Genomic DNA, 16,672 nt, shown 5'->3' on the forward strand with positions numbered 1-16,672 from the left:
GTGGTATGTTTCTGGTACAAAATGCCACATTTACTCACATAATAGTTACTGCATTCACAATTCACGGTGTGAGTGCTCTGAGATGTTCTGATGACATAAGGTGCTATACAAATAGAAATCTTGCTTTCTTTCATAAATTTTGCTTCAATACCCAACAGATATGGGACATTTATCGAGACATGCACACTTATTATCAAAGCAAAAGGCAGATTGTAATGGGGTCTGAAGTGAAAGAGTATAACTTGTGTACCCGTGATCCATGGCTGTGCTAATAGGCTGGACTCCATTTTTAATGATTCCTTCCGAATACAGAACGTTTACAGTGAAGAGGTGGAAGAGAAAGATAGAGACCCAAGTTGCAAATGAAGAGAAACACAGTGAACAATGAATAACAACAGAGAAACAGACTGAATGAAACATATCGGGCAGAATTTTCTGAAAAAATAATGGCGTGAGAACAAAGCACGCCGTTATTAATTTGCAAATCAGTTAGCAACATGTTGCGAGGAAAAGTTACCCCATGAATTGCAAATTGCGAATTGCCACAAATTGCTGGATGATTTGCGCGCCGCTCCACTTTGCAAAAGCGGCACCTCACACTTAACCTCCCCGTGAGTTTCATGAAGTTGCTGAATTTGCACATTAATTGGCTGGTAATCTTGCCACAGAAAGTTAAGACTAGTAATTAATAGCACAAGTACCCTTTTAATGACATGATAATTGTTAATAATCAACCTCTCTGGTCCAGAAAGTGAACAATTAAAAGTGTGGAGTCTCATTCCTTCAGGTAGTGAATTGTTGTTGGAGACATTAAAAAATGTCAAATTTTAAATACATTTTTTTTAACTTTTTCTTTCTGTCTCTTTTCTCTCTCTCTTAATCCAATGTTTCTCTCCCTCTCTATTTCTCTTTCTGTACCTGATTTGACATTGAATTCACCCCCTTTAATTCACCCTCCCTTTCAATCCTTCCTCTGTTTATTTCTCATTGGTTAAGGAGATATGTGTTTGGTCCCATCGTTCACCAAGGCCCCAGATGCCCTGTTGCCCTCGCCGTGCTGTTATCAGCTCGCACTTCCAGCGGCTTACAGGGAAAAATATTTTTGAGCTGAAGGGTGCAGGAGAAAGCCTAACTATCCGGGCACGCCATGATGCCCTGCTCCAGCAAATTCTGGGCCATAGAAAAAGAGAATATAAAGGAAGAAAATTATGAGAGGAATAAAGTTGCCATAGTTCTCCCCATCTGCTGAAGTGGGACCTCATTATTACAAACACTTTACAATAAATTTCTGCTAATCCATTAAAAGTTTATTGGAATCTTACTGGAGGGGCTTGAACCAGAATCCCTGATAAAAAAACTACTTGGTGTCCTTTGTAATAAAAGGTTCTCACTATATTAGTGCACAGTGCAGTGGGAGTAAAGCTGAACCTTTACTAAGAGACTGTGTGAGGAGGAGGAGGTGTGTGAATTATGTAGGTTTAAATTACACTCTACAATATTTGTAACAAACACGCTAACACATTGGTATGAAATTCCTTGGCTATTGTTTCATAGGAGCGTATGCCGGGGGCATATATTGGGAGTTCAGGCATGGTTTTCCAATCATTCTGGTGTGCCCAAATTCCCATTATGTGCTCCCAGTACACCAAGGGTTGCGCCAAGAGTGCTTTCTCTTTTTTTATGACTCATTTCCCATTAAAAGGTGGAAAAATAAAATGAATTGTTGAACAGGATGGGAAGACATTTTTGGTTTCACTGGATGTACTGTCTGCTGCTGAGAGACAGGGAGACAGGGCCATCTTGTGATGTCAATGAGCTGTGTTGGAGTTATGTAAATACTTGCTTCTGATTCCAAAATGGCAGTTTAGGGGATCTTCCAGTATTTTCTTTCATTTACCCCCTGAGGAAGAGTGAAGTTTTAAACAGCAATGCATTCTACAGTAATTCTGATTATCCTTTCAAACTATTAAATGGCTTTCAAAGTATCGACTCAGTGCTGTTTCCTTTGTACCTAATAAGGAAATATTTGTTCTTATAGACTGTGCAGCTAAACAAAGAATGGATTCTCCTGCTCATTCACAGACTGTGGGAAAAATTCACCTCCGAGTCTTTTGCTGAATTCAGTACTTACTTGTTTTGTTCACTTCTCTCATATTGAGGTAGTCGAGAAATGGCCCCACCAGGCCCTGGCCCAGGAAAATCTTCACCAGTGTTACAGCCACATCCTGTCTGCTCTCCACTGTGGTAACTTCTTCCAGCATGGTGAGCGGGGACATATCCTCAACCTGGTAAAGGTCAGAAAGAGTTCCCAGTAAACCACAAGCTCCTGATAAATATTTAATTTCCTGGTGAGCATCCAGCAACCTCGGAATATAGGTTCCTGTGTGTAAAGCTAAAGAAAACATTAAAGTGTCATAAAATGACAGCTTGGTAAAAAATATTTTTTCTTTAACTTTACGCATAGTGGAAAATGTAGCCATAATTCTGTGTCCAATCCACAGTGACTACACTTCAAAAGGACTTCATTGGCTGTAAAGCGCATTGGGACGTCCTGAGGTCGTGAAAGGCGCTATAGAAATGCACGTTTTTTTTTGTCCAACATGCTATTTTTTCCTCCTTGACAATATATAATGGAATTCTCCCCCCTCTTTAAAATCTGGTTTTGTTTCACCAGTATATATATCGGTATTCATCTGTCACCTGGTAATCACAGAGGTGAAACTGAGGAGACAGTAAAGATATCTGCAAAACTGTCTCCAGGGGATAGCCCGAAAGTGTGCTATAGTGAACAGTAAATGATGTAGAAGGTGTTGTGTATAAAGTGTGCTATAGTGAACAGTAAATGATGTAGAAGGTGTTGTGTATAAAGTGTGCTATAGTGAACAGTAAATGATGTAGAAGGTGTTGTGTATAAAGTGTGCTATAGTGAACAGTAAATGATGTAGAAGGTGTTGTGTATAAAGTGTGCTATAGTGAACAGTAAATGATGTAGAAGGTGTTGTGTATAAAGTGTGCTATAGTGAACAGTAAATGATGTAGAAGGTGTTGTGTATAAATGAAATAGCCACGAGCATTCCATTTTTGTATTAGCAGTTGTGATATATCAGAGGGAGTATCATAGTGAGTAGTTACTTTACTGAGAATGAAAGCACCAGCATTTATGACATCTGGGTCTTTTATCTACTGTCTGGAGGGCTAAAGCATGACATAAATTGGATTTACAGTAACATTTTAAACCACTAAAATCTTCAGGAGACTACAGCTATTGAATCAACCTATAGGTTGATATATTTCATAGAGATAATTAATAAACCTGTAACAATCAAAATTAGTGGTGCAAAACCAATTTTATTATGAGTTTATTTCCATGACATATATGAAGCAGTCACTCATAGAGCAGTTGCCTTTCTCTGGGTGTTTTTCGCCACTTAGATCCCACTCTCTCCCTTCTTAAACCCCTCCACCTCCCTCTCTTCCTTTAAGACCCTCCGTAAAACTCTTGTTTTTCACCAATCTTTTGTTAACACCTCCCAATCCTTCCTTCTTTGGCTGAGTGTTTGTAGTTTTTTTCTCCTATGAAGCCCCTTGAAACATTTGGCTATGTTAAAGGCACTATATAGATGCAAGTTGTGGTTGTTTTTGTTGCTGACAGGATTTTCTCCTATGATATTACTGCTGAGCATCACATCATGTGCTGGCCAAGCGTGCACACTCCCCTTCAACTCTGCAACCTGGAATATCCTACAGCCTGGCTATAGTGTTTCTCTACTACAGTGACAACACTTTCAAAATTAATTAATTGGCTGCGAAGTGCTTTGGAACATCTTGAGGCCATCAAAGGTGCTACATGAATGCAAGCTCTTTCTTTTGTAATTAGAAAAACGCAATCAAATCTGCTTACAATGCAGATCCTTTCATTAGTTCTACACACAAAGGCAACTACTTTCCACTCAAACTCAGCATTAGCCAGTTTCTTTTCTCTATTTTTTTTTCTCAAATTAAGCAATTCGTCTTTGTGCGAAGCATAAATTTCCAATGCCTTTCATTTCTGGTACAATCAATGCTCTCCGAAGAAATCGAGGTTGCCATTAATTGGAAGTATCTGTGACAAATCCGCAATCAATGGGTCTTTGTTTCATAGAGGTATTCTGTCCTCCAGTGCGTGCCACATTATGTACGGTATCAGACACAGTACATGGCAGTCTGCCTCACCGTCTCCTCAGATCAGACATATAAATCATACAGGGTGTAATTTACAAGCAGCTATGAGTTATTTTACTTCCTCTTGTGCATCATCATATTCATGAGGGCATATGTATCCTGCTTTTTCTCAGTTCTGAAGAAGGGTCTTCGACCTGAAACGTTAACTCTGTTTCTCTCTCCACGAATGTTACCTGGCCTGCTGAGTTTTTCCAGCGTTTTCTGTTGTTATTTCAGATTTCCAGCATCCGCAGCATTTTGCTATTGTATCTTGAGAGCCCCTGTACACAACTAAGCTTATCCACTGAAATATATTCCATAAACTAAAATATCCTGGAGTCTAAAATTGCAACAGGCTGTTTCATCACTTATATGGGTACAAAAAATGTTAAGTTAAGGGCAATATAAATCTAAAACCACTCACTGGCAGTACTCCCCATATGCTACCTCTGTGATTTCAAATACACACCATCCTACTTATCTGGCTTAAGATTTATACCGTGGCAGAGATTTAACCACAGCACAAAGTACCACCAGGAAGCCCTTTGTATTAACTCCATTCAATTTTATTTCCACTGCCCATAGAACATTCTAGTGACTGGGAGTGAAGGAAGTGGTCTGTGATTTCTATCGGCTGTCATACTGCCTTTATGGAATAATCCACTCATTACACGGCAGTCCTGGAGAGAGCTAATGGGACCAGTGGATATAGTGTCATTGAAAGACACCACAATTAACAAAGCACTGTTTATAAAATCTTATTTCATGGTACCCAGCTAGCCAGCAATTCTAAAATATCAAAATAAAAGGTGACTTTTATTTGTTTGAGGTTCTCCCCATTTTTTGCTTCAAAGTCAATATGAAAGCTTTGGAAAATCGGCAACGTAATCAGTCCTCATTGTGAAATAATGTATTAACAATATCCTCCAAGGTTACTCTAAATACCATTAATTCAATAAATCACAGACCGTTTGGACTTCGTAGCAATCTTTTGGGGCGCGAGCTTCTATTATTGTTTTGGGTGTTGAAAATTATTGAGATTTTTTTTTTATTCGTTTATGGGATGTGGGTGTCGCTGGCAAGGCCAGCATTTATTGCCCATCCCTAATTGCCCTTGAGAAGGTGGTGGCGAGCCGCCTTCTTGAACCGCTGCAGTCCGTGTGGTGAAGGTTCTCCCACAGTGCTGTTAGGAAGGGAGTTCCAGGATTTTGACCCAACGACGATGAAGGATCGGCGATATACTTCTAAGTCAGGATGGTGTGTAACTTGGAGGGGAACTTGGAGGTGGTGGCTAATTAGGGAAGAAAGCAATCTATCAAGAAATGGTCTTAAGTATAGTAACCCATTCACACTACTGTACAGATATATTTTCAGATGTACAGTAGCCTAATAATGCACTATACAGAAGGATAATTGTAAGGGGTCCTGTACTAGACTGGGCTCAGTCTGTTCTTTTATACAATAACTGGAGGAAGTTTTTGTTAAGTCTGTGTGTTATAGTGAGAATTACTACACAGACCACAAGAGTAAATTCAACAGGTCTTTACTGGTTGGAGGTCGGACTATACTGAATACAATATTATTACACTGTGCTTATATACCGGTGTGGTCACCACCGGTATTACGTATACAGCAGCCAAAGAAAGTAGTACCTTTCTTAAGGTGGACCAGGCTTAAGTTCTCTTAAGGTGGAACAGGTTACATACACCACAATCCTCCCTTTTTAGCTTAACAGTCATATCCCCAAATAAACATAACATATATACATATATAACTTCAGGTATAACAGTTCAAAGGTTCAGTCTCTCAGGAGGCTTTCTGATTCGGCTTGGATAACGCCTTTCAGTGGTCTCTGATTCTTGTTGTTGAGGTGCCTCCTCTAGTTGGTTGCCAATGTATTGGGTGTCATCATCATCAAATACATTCTCGGCCGAGGTAGATGCTTCAGGTTCATGAACGTCTTCCACAGCTGTCTCTGTCACAACCATGGGTTCGACCCTTGCTCTCGACTCTACCAGTTGATCCGCATGACGCCTTATCACATTATGACCAATATCTACGGTGTACATCAGAGGTCCTTGTCTGGCCCGGATTGTTCCGGACTGCCATTTGTTGTTTCCATAGCCCCTTGCCATCACTGGTTGTCCTACGTCGAAAGTTCGAGTGGTCTTGCTGTTAATATGCCGAAACTGTTTGTTTTCCACTTCCCTCCGCACATTTGGTTTTAACAAGTCCAACTTGGACCGCAACCTCCTGTTATAAAACATCATAGCAGGACTTTGGTTAGTCACGGCATGATCGGCGTTTCTATATGACATCAGGAACTTATCGACCTTGTGTTGCAGCGGAATCTGATCATCATTCATGGCCTTAATAGCCTTTTTGAATGTCTGGACAAATCTTTCAGCCAACCCGTTTGTCGCCGGATGATATGGGGCAGAGGTATAATGTTTAACTCCATTCTTCTTTAAGAATTGTTGGAATTCTTCCGATACAAACTGTGGTCCGTTGTCCAAACAGATCTGTTCTGGCAATCCGTTCCTTGCGAATATTGTTCTTAACACCGCAATTGTCTTTTCTGAAGTAGTGGTATTCATCTTGATGACTTCTGGCCATTTGGAATGTGCGTCCACCGCGATTAGGAACATGGAGTCCATGAATGGACCAGCAAAGTCAATGTGTATGCGTTGCCATGGGGCTGAACGCCACTCCCATGGGTGTAGCGGTGCTATCGGAGGTGCATTTTGCACTTTTTGACACCCAGTGCAGCTTTTCGTTAACTCCTCAATCTGTTGGTCAATACCCGGCCACCATACGTAAGCCCTAGCAAGACTTTTCATTTTAACTCCCCCCAGATGACCTTCATGTAGTTCTTTTAAAACTCTTTCCCTTAACTTGGGAGGAATAATCACTCTTGTCCCGTACATCAAAGTACCATGGCAGACGGACAGCTGGTCTCGCCTTGCCGAGAATGCCGGTAACAGAGGATCACCCCGTGTTGGCCATCCTTTCACTGTCACCTCGTAGACTCTGGACAGTGTCGGGTCGCTCCTGGTTTCTCTTTCAATACTTGCGTTGGTGACAGGTAAACACTCGATAATGGTCGAATGAAATAACTCAACAGGGTCAACTTCCGTCGTGTCTTCATCTTTAGGTAGTGGCAGGCGCGACAGGCCATCAGCATTGCCATGCTGTTTCGTACCTTTGAATTCTATCTGATATTGATGTGCCCCTAAGAAAAGAGACCATCTCTGGAGACGCTGTGCTGTCATCACCGAAACACCCTTCTTAGGGTTAAAAATGGACACCAACGGTTGATGGTCCGTCGGAAGTGTGAATTTTTGGCCCTGTAGGTAATGATTAAACTTCTTCACTCCCCATACAAGGCTAAGGGCCTCCCTATCGATCTGTGCATAGTTGCGCTCAGCGGAGGTCAATGATCTGGATGCAAACGCGACTGGCCTTTCCGTGCCATTTGGCAATTTATGTGAGAGTACTGCCCCAATACCATATGGAGAAGCATCACAAGCCAACCGAATAGGCAGTGTCGGGTTGAAGTGAGCCAACACTTCCTCTGAGGTGATCAATTCTTTGCTTTTGCGAAATGCCTTCTTACAGTTTTCGCCCCAGTCCCATGGTACCCCTTTCTGTAAAAGAGCGTTCAACGGATGCAGCACCGTGGATAGATTTGGCAGAAATTTATGGTAGTAGTTAATTAATCCTAGAAACGACCTCAACTGAGAGACATTCTCCAGAGCGGGAGCCTTTACAACTGCCGCTATCTTGTCAGGAGACTTATGAAGCCCCTCCCGGTCAATGACATGACCACAGTACGAGATCCGCTTCTGGAAGAACTCACATTTCTGCCGATTTACCCTAAGTCCATATTCTTTCAGTCTGTTGAGCACCAGTTCCAAGTTAGCGAGATGCTGTTCATCACCATCACCTGTGATCAGAATGTCGTCCAGGTAACATTGTGTGCCTGGAATTCCCTGTAATGCCTGCTCCATGGCCCTCTGCCAAATTGCTGGAGCCGATGCCACACCAAAAACCAGCCTATTGTACCGGTACAACCCTCGATGCGTGTTGATCATGAGGTATTGGCGTGACTCTTCTTCAACCTCCATCTGCAAGTACGCCTGCGCCAGGTCTATCTTGGTGAAGTGTTTCCCGCCAGACAGTGAAGCGAAAATATCCTCAATCTGTGGAAGCGGATTCTGCACCGTGTGAAGCACCGGATTAACGGTGATCTTGAAATCTCCACAGATGCGAACCTTCCCTGGATCTCCTGGCTTATTGTTCGCAGGACGTTTCATAACGCGAACAATGGGCGTAGCCCACTCACTCCAATCTACTTTAGACAGTACCCCTGAATGTTCTAGTGCTTCCAGCTCCGCTTCAACCGCAGGTCGTATTGCATAGGGTACCGGTCTGGCTTTAAAAAATTTTGGTTGTGCATGTTCATCAATCTTGATGTTTGCCGTAATTCCTCTCAGTGTTCCCAGTCCCGGCTGGAACACCTCTTTAGCCTCATCCAATATTCTGGACAATCGTTTAGGTTTGACAGCTGTTTCCCCGGAATCTACCGTTAGTGCTTTCAAGGAGTGCCAGTCCATATTCATTTTCCTAATCCACTCCCGTCCTAGTAGTGGTGGACCTCCTTCAGGTAGCACATATAAGTCCATTACTTGGCTTCCTTCGCCCTTGTGGACCACTTCTACCTCTATTTTTCCGACGGGGTACACTCTTTGCCCCGTGTACGTTTTCAATATAATCTCCGTATCCTGTAAGGGAATATGTTGGAATAACCTTCTGTAATCTTTCTTATTCATGACCGTCAATGCCGATCCAGTGTCCAATTCCATTTTTACTTGGACTCCTGCTATCTTAAGAGTGACCCAAATTGTCTGGAGGTTTGTATCCTTACCAACGTTGTGTATTCTTAAGCTATCCAGTTCATTACTGCTAGCGTCTGAATCTGACTTCTGTTCAGTCAAACTGTTCTTTGTCACCTTGTGTACCTTTGCATATTTTCCTTGCGGTGACTTTTTATTGCTGGTCTTCTTTCCTGACCGGCATACTTTAGCTATGTGGCCAAACCTGCCACACGTTCTGCATTCTTGGTTTTTAAACCAACACTGGTTCTGATCGTGCGTTGTCTTTCCACAACGATAACATTTGACAGAACTCAAACCCAATTTGTTTGTACCGAGTTCCGGTGGCCGTAGCTGCATTACTGCCGTGCCTCTCGCTGCGGCCTCGTGTGCTGCTGCCATAGTGACCGCCTTCTCGAGAGACAGCTCATTCTCCTCGAGCAGTCGCCTTTGTGTATCCTGTTTAAATAAACCACACACAAATCTATCTCGAAGTGCCTCTGTCAGTCCCGTTCCAAACTGACAATATTTTGCTAGCTTACGTAATTCCATCAAATATTCAGCATTGCTTTCATTTTGCCGCTGTCTTCTATCGTAAAATTTAAACCGTTCCGCTAGCATCAGCGGCGTGGGGCTAAGATGATTTTTTAGGACAGTAACAATCTGTTCGAACGTCTTATCCGCCGGTTCATCTGGTGATAACAGGTGTTTCAATTGCCCGTATGTCTTCGCACCCATTAAGTTTAGTAATGTTAGTGCTTTATCTGTCTCAGGAATTTTATTTGCCTTACAATAGTTTTGTATGCATTCTACATACATAGCCCAGTCTTCTATATCACTGTCGAAGGCATTAATGTTCCCATGTTTAGGCATCGTAGCAATTTATCGTATTTTTAATGTTATCTAAGATGGCGGCTTCCCGCTCTTGCCGTCGTCCTCCGCCCACAAAATGGCGGTTTTCCCGCGTTTGGCGGTCTTCACCCGTCCCCCCGACGCTGTCTCTGCTTCACCGTGGCTCTCGCGCCTTCAGTTTCCCCAGACGCTGCGCCTTTAGCCCGAATGCGGCCCTTATCTCCGGTCGCGATCGATGTCCCGCGCTGCGCCTCTCGCTCGAAAGCGGCCCGGCCCTTATCTCTGGTCGCGATCGACCTCACCGCCCTTATTCCTCCGTCTTCCCAGCCCCGTCTGTACAGCCAACGCGGTTGACTTTCTGTCGCGTCGCTGCCCGGCTTACCCACCACGAGGTAGTAGGAGAAGCTGACAGTCGCTGATGGAGGCTTCGAGGTCAGGATGTCTTCTGCACTCCGGTTGCTCGATGCCTGCCGCTCGACGTGTCTTCCCGTAGGTGATGAGGGTGGAAACCTCTCTTCGACATCCTGTCTGTGGACGAAGTCGCCGTGGAAATTACTGCAGCAGGCTAAGAATCGGACTCGTCGCCACTGTTAAGTCTGTGTGTTATAGTGAGAATTACTACACAGACCACAAGAGTAAATTCAACAGGTCTTTACTGGTTGGAGGTCGGACTATACTGAATACAATATTATTACACTGTGCTTATATACCGGTGTGGCCACCACCGGTATTACGTATACAGCAGCCGAAGAAAGTAGTACCTTTCTTAAGGTGGACCAGGCTTAAGTTCTCTTAAGGTGGAACAGGTTACATACACCACAGTTTTGGCTCATCCAGATCTTATGTCAGATGAAGAGTGTTGCAGGAAACTCGATGGCGGAGTCAGTGACATATAGCTAAATGTAGGTATCCGTATATTTAGAGAACATGAAGGTGGTATACATATATATTGGGTTAATGATAAAATTAGGGAGAGGCCAAGTGGCCAATGTTTTCTGTTTTCTGTTTGCTAAAGTAAACATGTTGCCTGATACAGTAGTTGGTTTAATCTAAAGCAAAGGCAAAATATTGCGGATGCTGGAAATCTGAAATATAAACAGAAAATGCTGGAAATACACAGCATCTGTGGAGAGAGAAACAGAGTTTAGTCTATTCTCTGTTTCTCTCTCCACAGATGCTGCCTGGCCTGCTGAGTGTTTCCAGCATTTTCTGTTGTTGTTTCAGATTTCCAGCATCCGCAGTATTTTGCTATTGCATTAGAGTTTAGTGTAGTTTGATACAGTGCAGAAAGGACAATAACTGGTGCATCAGGTCGTGGGTTTTTCACAGGCTACATTAAGGGGAGCTGTTGTGTGTTTTTTTAAAATGAGCAACCGGCAAGCACACAGGAGTGGAAAATCAGAACATTGGCTTGGACAGCAACTGAAGGTGGAGTGGCGACTTTGTGAATCTGGAACTACAGCAAGGTTCGTACTGCTGTAATGAGCCGATACTACACAAGGCTCCCAGAATAATTACCATAACACTCATACTTGGAGCAGCTGTACTAAATTCAGTGGTATCAGTTTGCAATATAAAAATAAGCCATAGTCCTAAAATCCACCAAAATATGCAGGTATTGAATGAAGATCACTTTTGAAAAACTTTCGACTTGAAGGTTTTCACGAAAAGCTAAAATAAGTTGAGATTGTACAAACCAAATCAGTAAAAGGAAAAGCATGATATATCAATAAATCCCAAATGGTGAGGACAGCCACTACTGTAAAACACCCAGTACTGGCAATGCCAACAGGAGATGTGGGGGTACATCTTGGCCTTCACTGCCTGTAGGGTGATCTGGCAGAGTGGATCCCCAGCTCATTACAGAACCTGCCGATTTTCATTCCGTTCCAGGCGGTGAAGACAGAAATCAACCGTGTGAAATCTAATAAAAACACAAAATCATTCTGAAGTAAGAAAGAGTCACAGATCGGCCTGTACTAAGAGCACATAAGGCGGGTGGGATGTGGGGGGCGGGTTGGCGGTCCAGGTATGTAGCTGCTCTTGGAACGGGAACACAAGATCTCGCACTTCAGGCCAGAACCAACCCTTGAATCATGAATAACCAGCACAGGTTTTATTTTATTTTAAATCCCGGAGCAGAACATTTAAACCACAGTCTATAGGGTCCACTGTCAACAAGGCCCATGGTCTTTCCTCTGCCCCCACCACTTTGCCTGCTCCCTGCCTACCAACCAATACATAGTCATTATAATGGGTTCATCCTAAATTGTCCAAAATAATAAAAAGAGATTGAGTTTATTTAAAATGGAGAAGTAGAGTTCATTTTAACTCTGGATTATAGATATAGTGCTTCTCTCTCTCTCACTCCCTCTCCCCTAAGTGCTGTGACTCTGCTGAGGTACAATTCCACAGGCACTAGCAGTCCTCCCAGGGGTAGGCACACCTAATTTTGTTGGAGCAAAATCCCAAAGCTCTGAAGCAAAATAATATTTTATTTTTAAAGACTTTTTTAAGCCAGCTGTGTCGCAGCCGTCTCATGCAGCATGCCATCCTGGACAATAATTCTTACTGCGCAATTTGAACATTAACATACAGGACTGGTGCTTAGTATTTAATGCCTTGAAAACAGAAGTTGTTTACCTCATAGAGATAGAGATCTGTCAAATGGCTCTGAACAAAGGAAACTGATGTGAGCAATAACCTTTCAAAATTCAGAATCAATTTGATTGTTCTGGATTTTATACATTTATCCAGCCAATGTGGTGGATACATTAACACAGCAAGATTCACAAATTCACCGGTGCTGTGTCTGTAATTTTTGTCCATTGATTTTGATGGATGGAAAGCATGGGTAGCACACCTGCAATTACGTGATCCCACTAGCTGTGTAGGAGTCCCTAACGAGGTGTAGGGTCTCACAAAGTGGCCTCTAAATGTCCAACGTTATTACATCTTATCGGCAATGTACTAGCTTTATTTTATTTGTTAGGTGAACATCAAGCAATATAAGGGCATATGTAATATACTCGAAAACTGAAGATGCGCTGGTGGAAGTTCACTCCTGTTGCTGCCCCGATCCCAGTACAAGGCCCGGCCAGGCGGTGGAGGGAGAAGGGGGACAGAGTTTGCTGGGAGAGTGACCTGGCCAAGCAGGTGCCACAGGTCAAGAAATTCCAGCAGCCACCTCACCTTATAGGTGCAGAACTCCGTCATCTCCAGAGTCCCCCCAGGGACTATCCTTGGCCCCCCCCCCTCCTCTTCCTCACCTACACGCTGTCCCTTGGCAATATATTCGGCAGACATGGGGCGAACTTCTATATGAACGCTGATGACACCCCGCTCTCCCTCTCCACTACCTCTCTTGACCTCTTTACTGCCTCAGTACCGTCAGACTACTTGTACAAAATCAAGTCAGCTAAATACTGAGACGACCAAAGCCATTGTCTTCAGCCCCTGCCACAATCTCTGTACTCTCACCAGCGATTCCAAGCCACTCCCTGGCCATTGCCTCAGGCCGAACCAGATGGTTTGCAATCTCAATGGCTGGAATTTTACCGGCGCTGAGAGCATGGGATCGGAGGCAGGTCAGCTGTGAAATCTGAAATGATTGACAGCGAGTCGGGACCCCGCTGTCAACCCGCCTCCACGCTAGTCTCCCAGGTGTCGGGTCTGTCAGCGCTGAACAGACCCGACAACAAGCGGCGGGGGAGGCAATTTAGATCATCAGCTGAATCGTTAAGAGGCAATTAAGTATTATTTTAAATTTACCTTTAGATTTTTAGAGTTCGTCAACAGCTTCCCCACTGCTCGGGGATCACATCAGGTAAGGAGGTCGGGTGTTGTGTCAGCATGGGACGATTTACTAACATGACAGCTGCAAATGGTCTATAAAAGCTCCCATTTCATAGGTCTTCACTTTCCAAGGTTAGAAGCTGTTGCTTACTGCATTTGGAAGACAGATTGAGCTTTATGCAGGTTGCAAGTGTTTGCAGCAAACTCTCTATCCAGTGTCACCTCATTGGAACAACCTCTCTCACCATTGACAGATCGCTTCTGACATTTCGACCTCACCTGCCATTTATTCCATCAGCATCGGTGCCCTTGAAAAAATCTCACCTTGGTCCTCAGAATCCTACCATGATCAGCCCCAGCACCAGCATCACCGGGCACACCAACATCAACACCAACCTTCTCCGCAATCAACTGATGCTGCACAGGACACAGCGCATCAGCACCCGACCACATTGCTGCCCGGGACACCAGGGATGGCCTCACCATGACCACATTTACTTCACTTGAGGCTGTACACCCTGGCTGCCACATGATGCACCAGGTTAGCACCACCCCACACCAACAACATAAAACATCCCCACAATGCCCAAGCCATTCCTTTCACACTCCTCGCCATTGCAGAGGGTAACATTATGGGGTCGATTTTCAGTGTGCCGTGAGGCGGGCTTTTAGGCATGCGGGGGGCTAAAATCCCGAATTCGGGGGTCCCGACACCATCCCGCCCAAAACCCGCCTCCATGTAAGTTTCAAAGGAGGCGGGTACCCGCCCCGCACTGGGACCCGCCGACCCAAGGCAGGAAGGGATTAGTGCCAATTAACTGCCTGTTAACAGGTAATTAACAGGCAGTTTTTAGCCTAATCCCTATTTTGAAGGGTGTCGTGTGGGATTCCCGACGGCTCCAAACCACGCCAGGTTAGAGGAGTCGGGCCGTCGGGTTGAAGGACTTGGAGGGGTCGAGATGTTGGTGTTCAGGTGAGTGATGGGTGCATGAGTGCAAAGGTAAGTGTGTTTGGTGTATCTAAAGTGTGTAAAGAAGTTTAAATTACCTGTACTTACCTTTACAGCCTTCCTTCCTCTAGGCTTCGGGAGTCCATCATTCTGTCGGCACAGAAAGCAGAATGGCCGCGAGCTGTCAAAAGTGACAGCCTTCAGCTTTCAGTGCCGGCGAGAGTTCTAACTGAGTCTGCGTAGAAGGACTTAGGTTAGAAGTAAGACTGTCAGTGTTTGACAGCTTCAAACAGCTGTGAAACACTGGTATTTCATCTGTCAACATGTCTTGACAGATGAAATTTCAGTCTGTGACGTCACCTGTTGCCGGGTGGCCCTTAATTGGCCAGCTGAGCCTGCTGGGCAGGCTCAACAAGGTCAATCAAGTGAAAATCACGTGGATTGGCCGCATCTCGATGGAGGCGGGACTACAACCCGAAAGTTGTAGTCCCGCCTCCTCCCCAACTTCTGAATGAAAATCCAGCCTATGTCTCACCACTCACTGCAACTCACTAAGCCACTTTCAGAGGTGCACACAAATCTGTCCAAGAACGTAAAGTGTTGAAAATAAAGATTTCAATGTTTGACAGCACATTAACAGAAACTTCACATGAACATTGGCTAAAACACCCAAGTACCTACCCTTGTGTGTTGTTAGTTAGTATGCTTGCACTTGGATGAGGGTGATTGTGAGGGGTGGCTAGTGAGATGGGGAAGTGATAATGTAGATAAACAGGGATGGGTGGAGGTAATTGGTGTGAGTAAAGATTTGCAGGAGTAGGGTAGGGAAGGCAGAGTGATGGGGATGTGATGAGTGGCACAGCAGGATGAGGTAGAGTGTGGCATGGCAGTAACGTTTTGTGATCTACTTTGATAATTGAAAGGCTTGCGCCACTGCAGCCTGGTCCTCCTGACGACATCCCTGCTTGTGCCCTCCTGTGCAATGTGCAACCAGGCTGCGTTGGTGTCTTGGGGAGGTCTCTTCCGCCCATTGGAAGGGAAGAGGACCTCCCTGCGTGAGGTGACTCCCTCCATAAGCATGTGGAGGGTGCCATGGGAGAGCCTGGGTGCAGCCGTGCACCTTTGTGCAGTGCTTGGCAGTGTTTGCAGCACCTCAATGCTACAGAACACTGACAGCACAACTGTCAAAGTAAATTTAGACATGGTCCCTTTAAGGAAACTTGCTGATGACGCGTCATCAAATGACGTAATCAGATCTGCTTTCTTTTAATTGGCCGGGAATCTCAAGGGGCGGGCTTAACAAGCCCAATCAATGGAAATTTCTTCTCACAGAGCGGGATGGAGCAGGCAGCAGGCTGGGACCGCGCTATTGACACTGGCCGCCCCGGATCTGCCTCGGTAAGCGAAATCGCGGCCAATGGCTTACTTAACCTCGAACTGAGCCTCTGACCACAAGTCCTCTGCTTCACCAAGACCACCTCGATAACATCACCCGCATCTGCCCCTGCCCATCTGCCGCTGATATCTCATACATAAATAAGTCACCTCCAGACTCAATGGGGTAAAAATTCATCTGGGGCTTTCCTAGTCCAGGAGTGCTGGATTGCATTACCCTGATCCCTGCCCCAACTGAAACCAGCTAACTCAGCACAGAGATCAAACCTGGGACCTTCCTACTCTGCAAGGTCCAGTCGCACCGTGCAGTGCATTTAACCACCAAGTCTTTGTAGCTGCATAATGTTATTTTTTAAAATATTTATATTCTAAAAATCTGGAGTTACAGCAACAACAGCAGCACACACCAAAAAGAAAGGAGGTGACAGTCTTGGATCAGTTTTATTTTTAAACCATTCCATGTCATTTCTTAACATTGTAAATTTTACGATGCATAACCTCAACACTCACCCAGTTTAGACAGTCTGCGGATGCCAGGTCTATGTCATAAGCCTGTGAAGATTCGGGCAGAGTGGTTCTTATAGCAGGCCCTGCAGCAGCAACACCC

The 16,672-nt window shown here is 44.5% G+C and overlaps 1 protein-coding gene across 2 annotated transcripts in view; it reads right to left on the reverse strand.

Annotated features, from left to right (window-relative positions):
* rasal1a (RAS protein activator like 1a (GAP1 like)) overlaps nucleotides 1–16,672 on the reverse strand; it is a 301,463-nt gene that overhangs the window by 103,728 nt on the left and 181,063 nt on the right. For both annotated transcript variants that reach the window (XM_085961524.1, XM_085961525.1), the window contains exons 10-11: nucleotides 16,576–16,671; nucleotides 2,132–2,285 (exon numbers count right to left, since the gene is read on the reverse strand). In XM_085961524.1, coding sequence (XP_085817650.1) covers nucleotides 2,132–2,285; nucleotides 16,576–16,671 — 250 coding nt within the window. The remainder of the gene's footprint in view (nucleotides 1–2,131; nucleotides 2,286–16,575; nucleotide 16,672) is intronic.

Source organism: Somniosus microcephalus, chromosome 19 (assembly GCF_052327205.1).
Source record: "Somniosus microcephalus isolate GS21.2 chromosome 19, FLI_Smic_1.0, whole genome shotgun sequence".
Classification (NCBI taxonomy): Eukaryota; Metazoa; Chordata; class Chondrichthyes; order Squaliformes; family Somniosidae; genus Somniosus; species Somniosus microcephalus.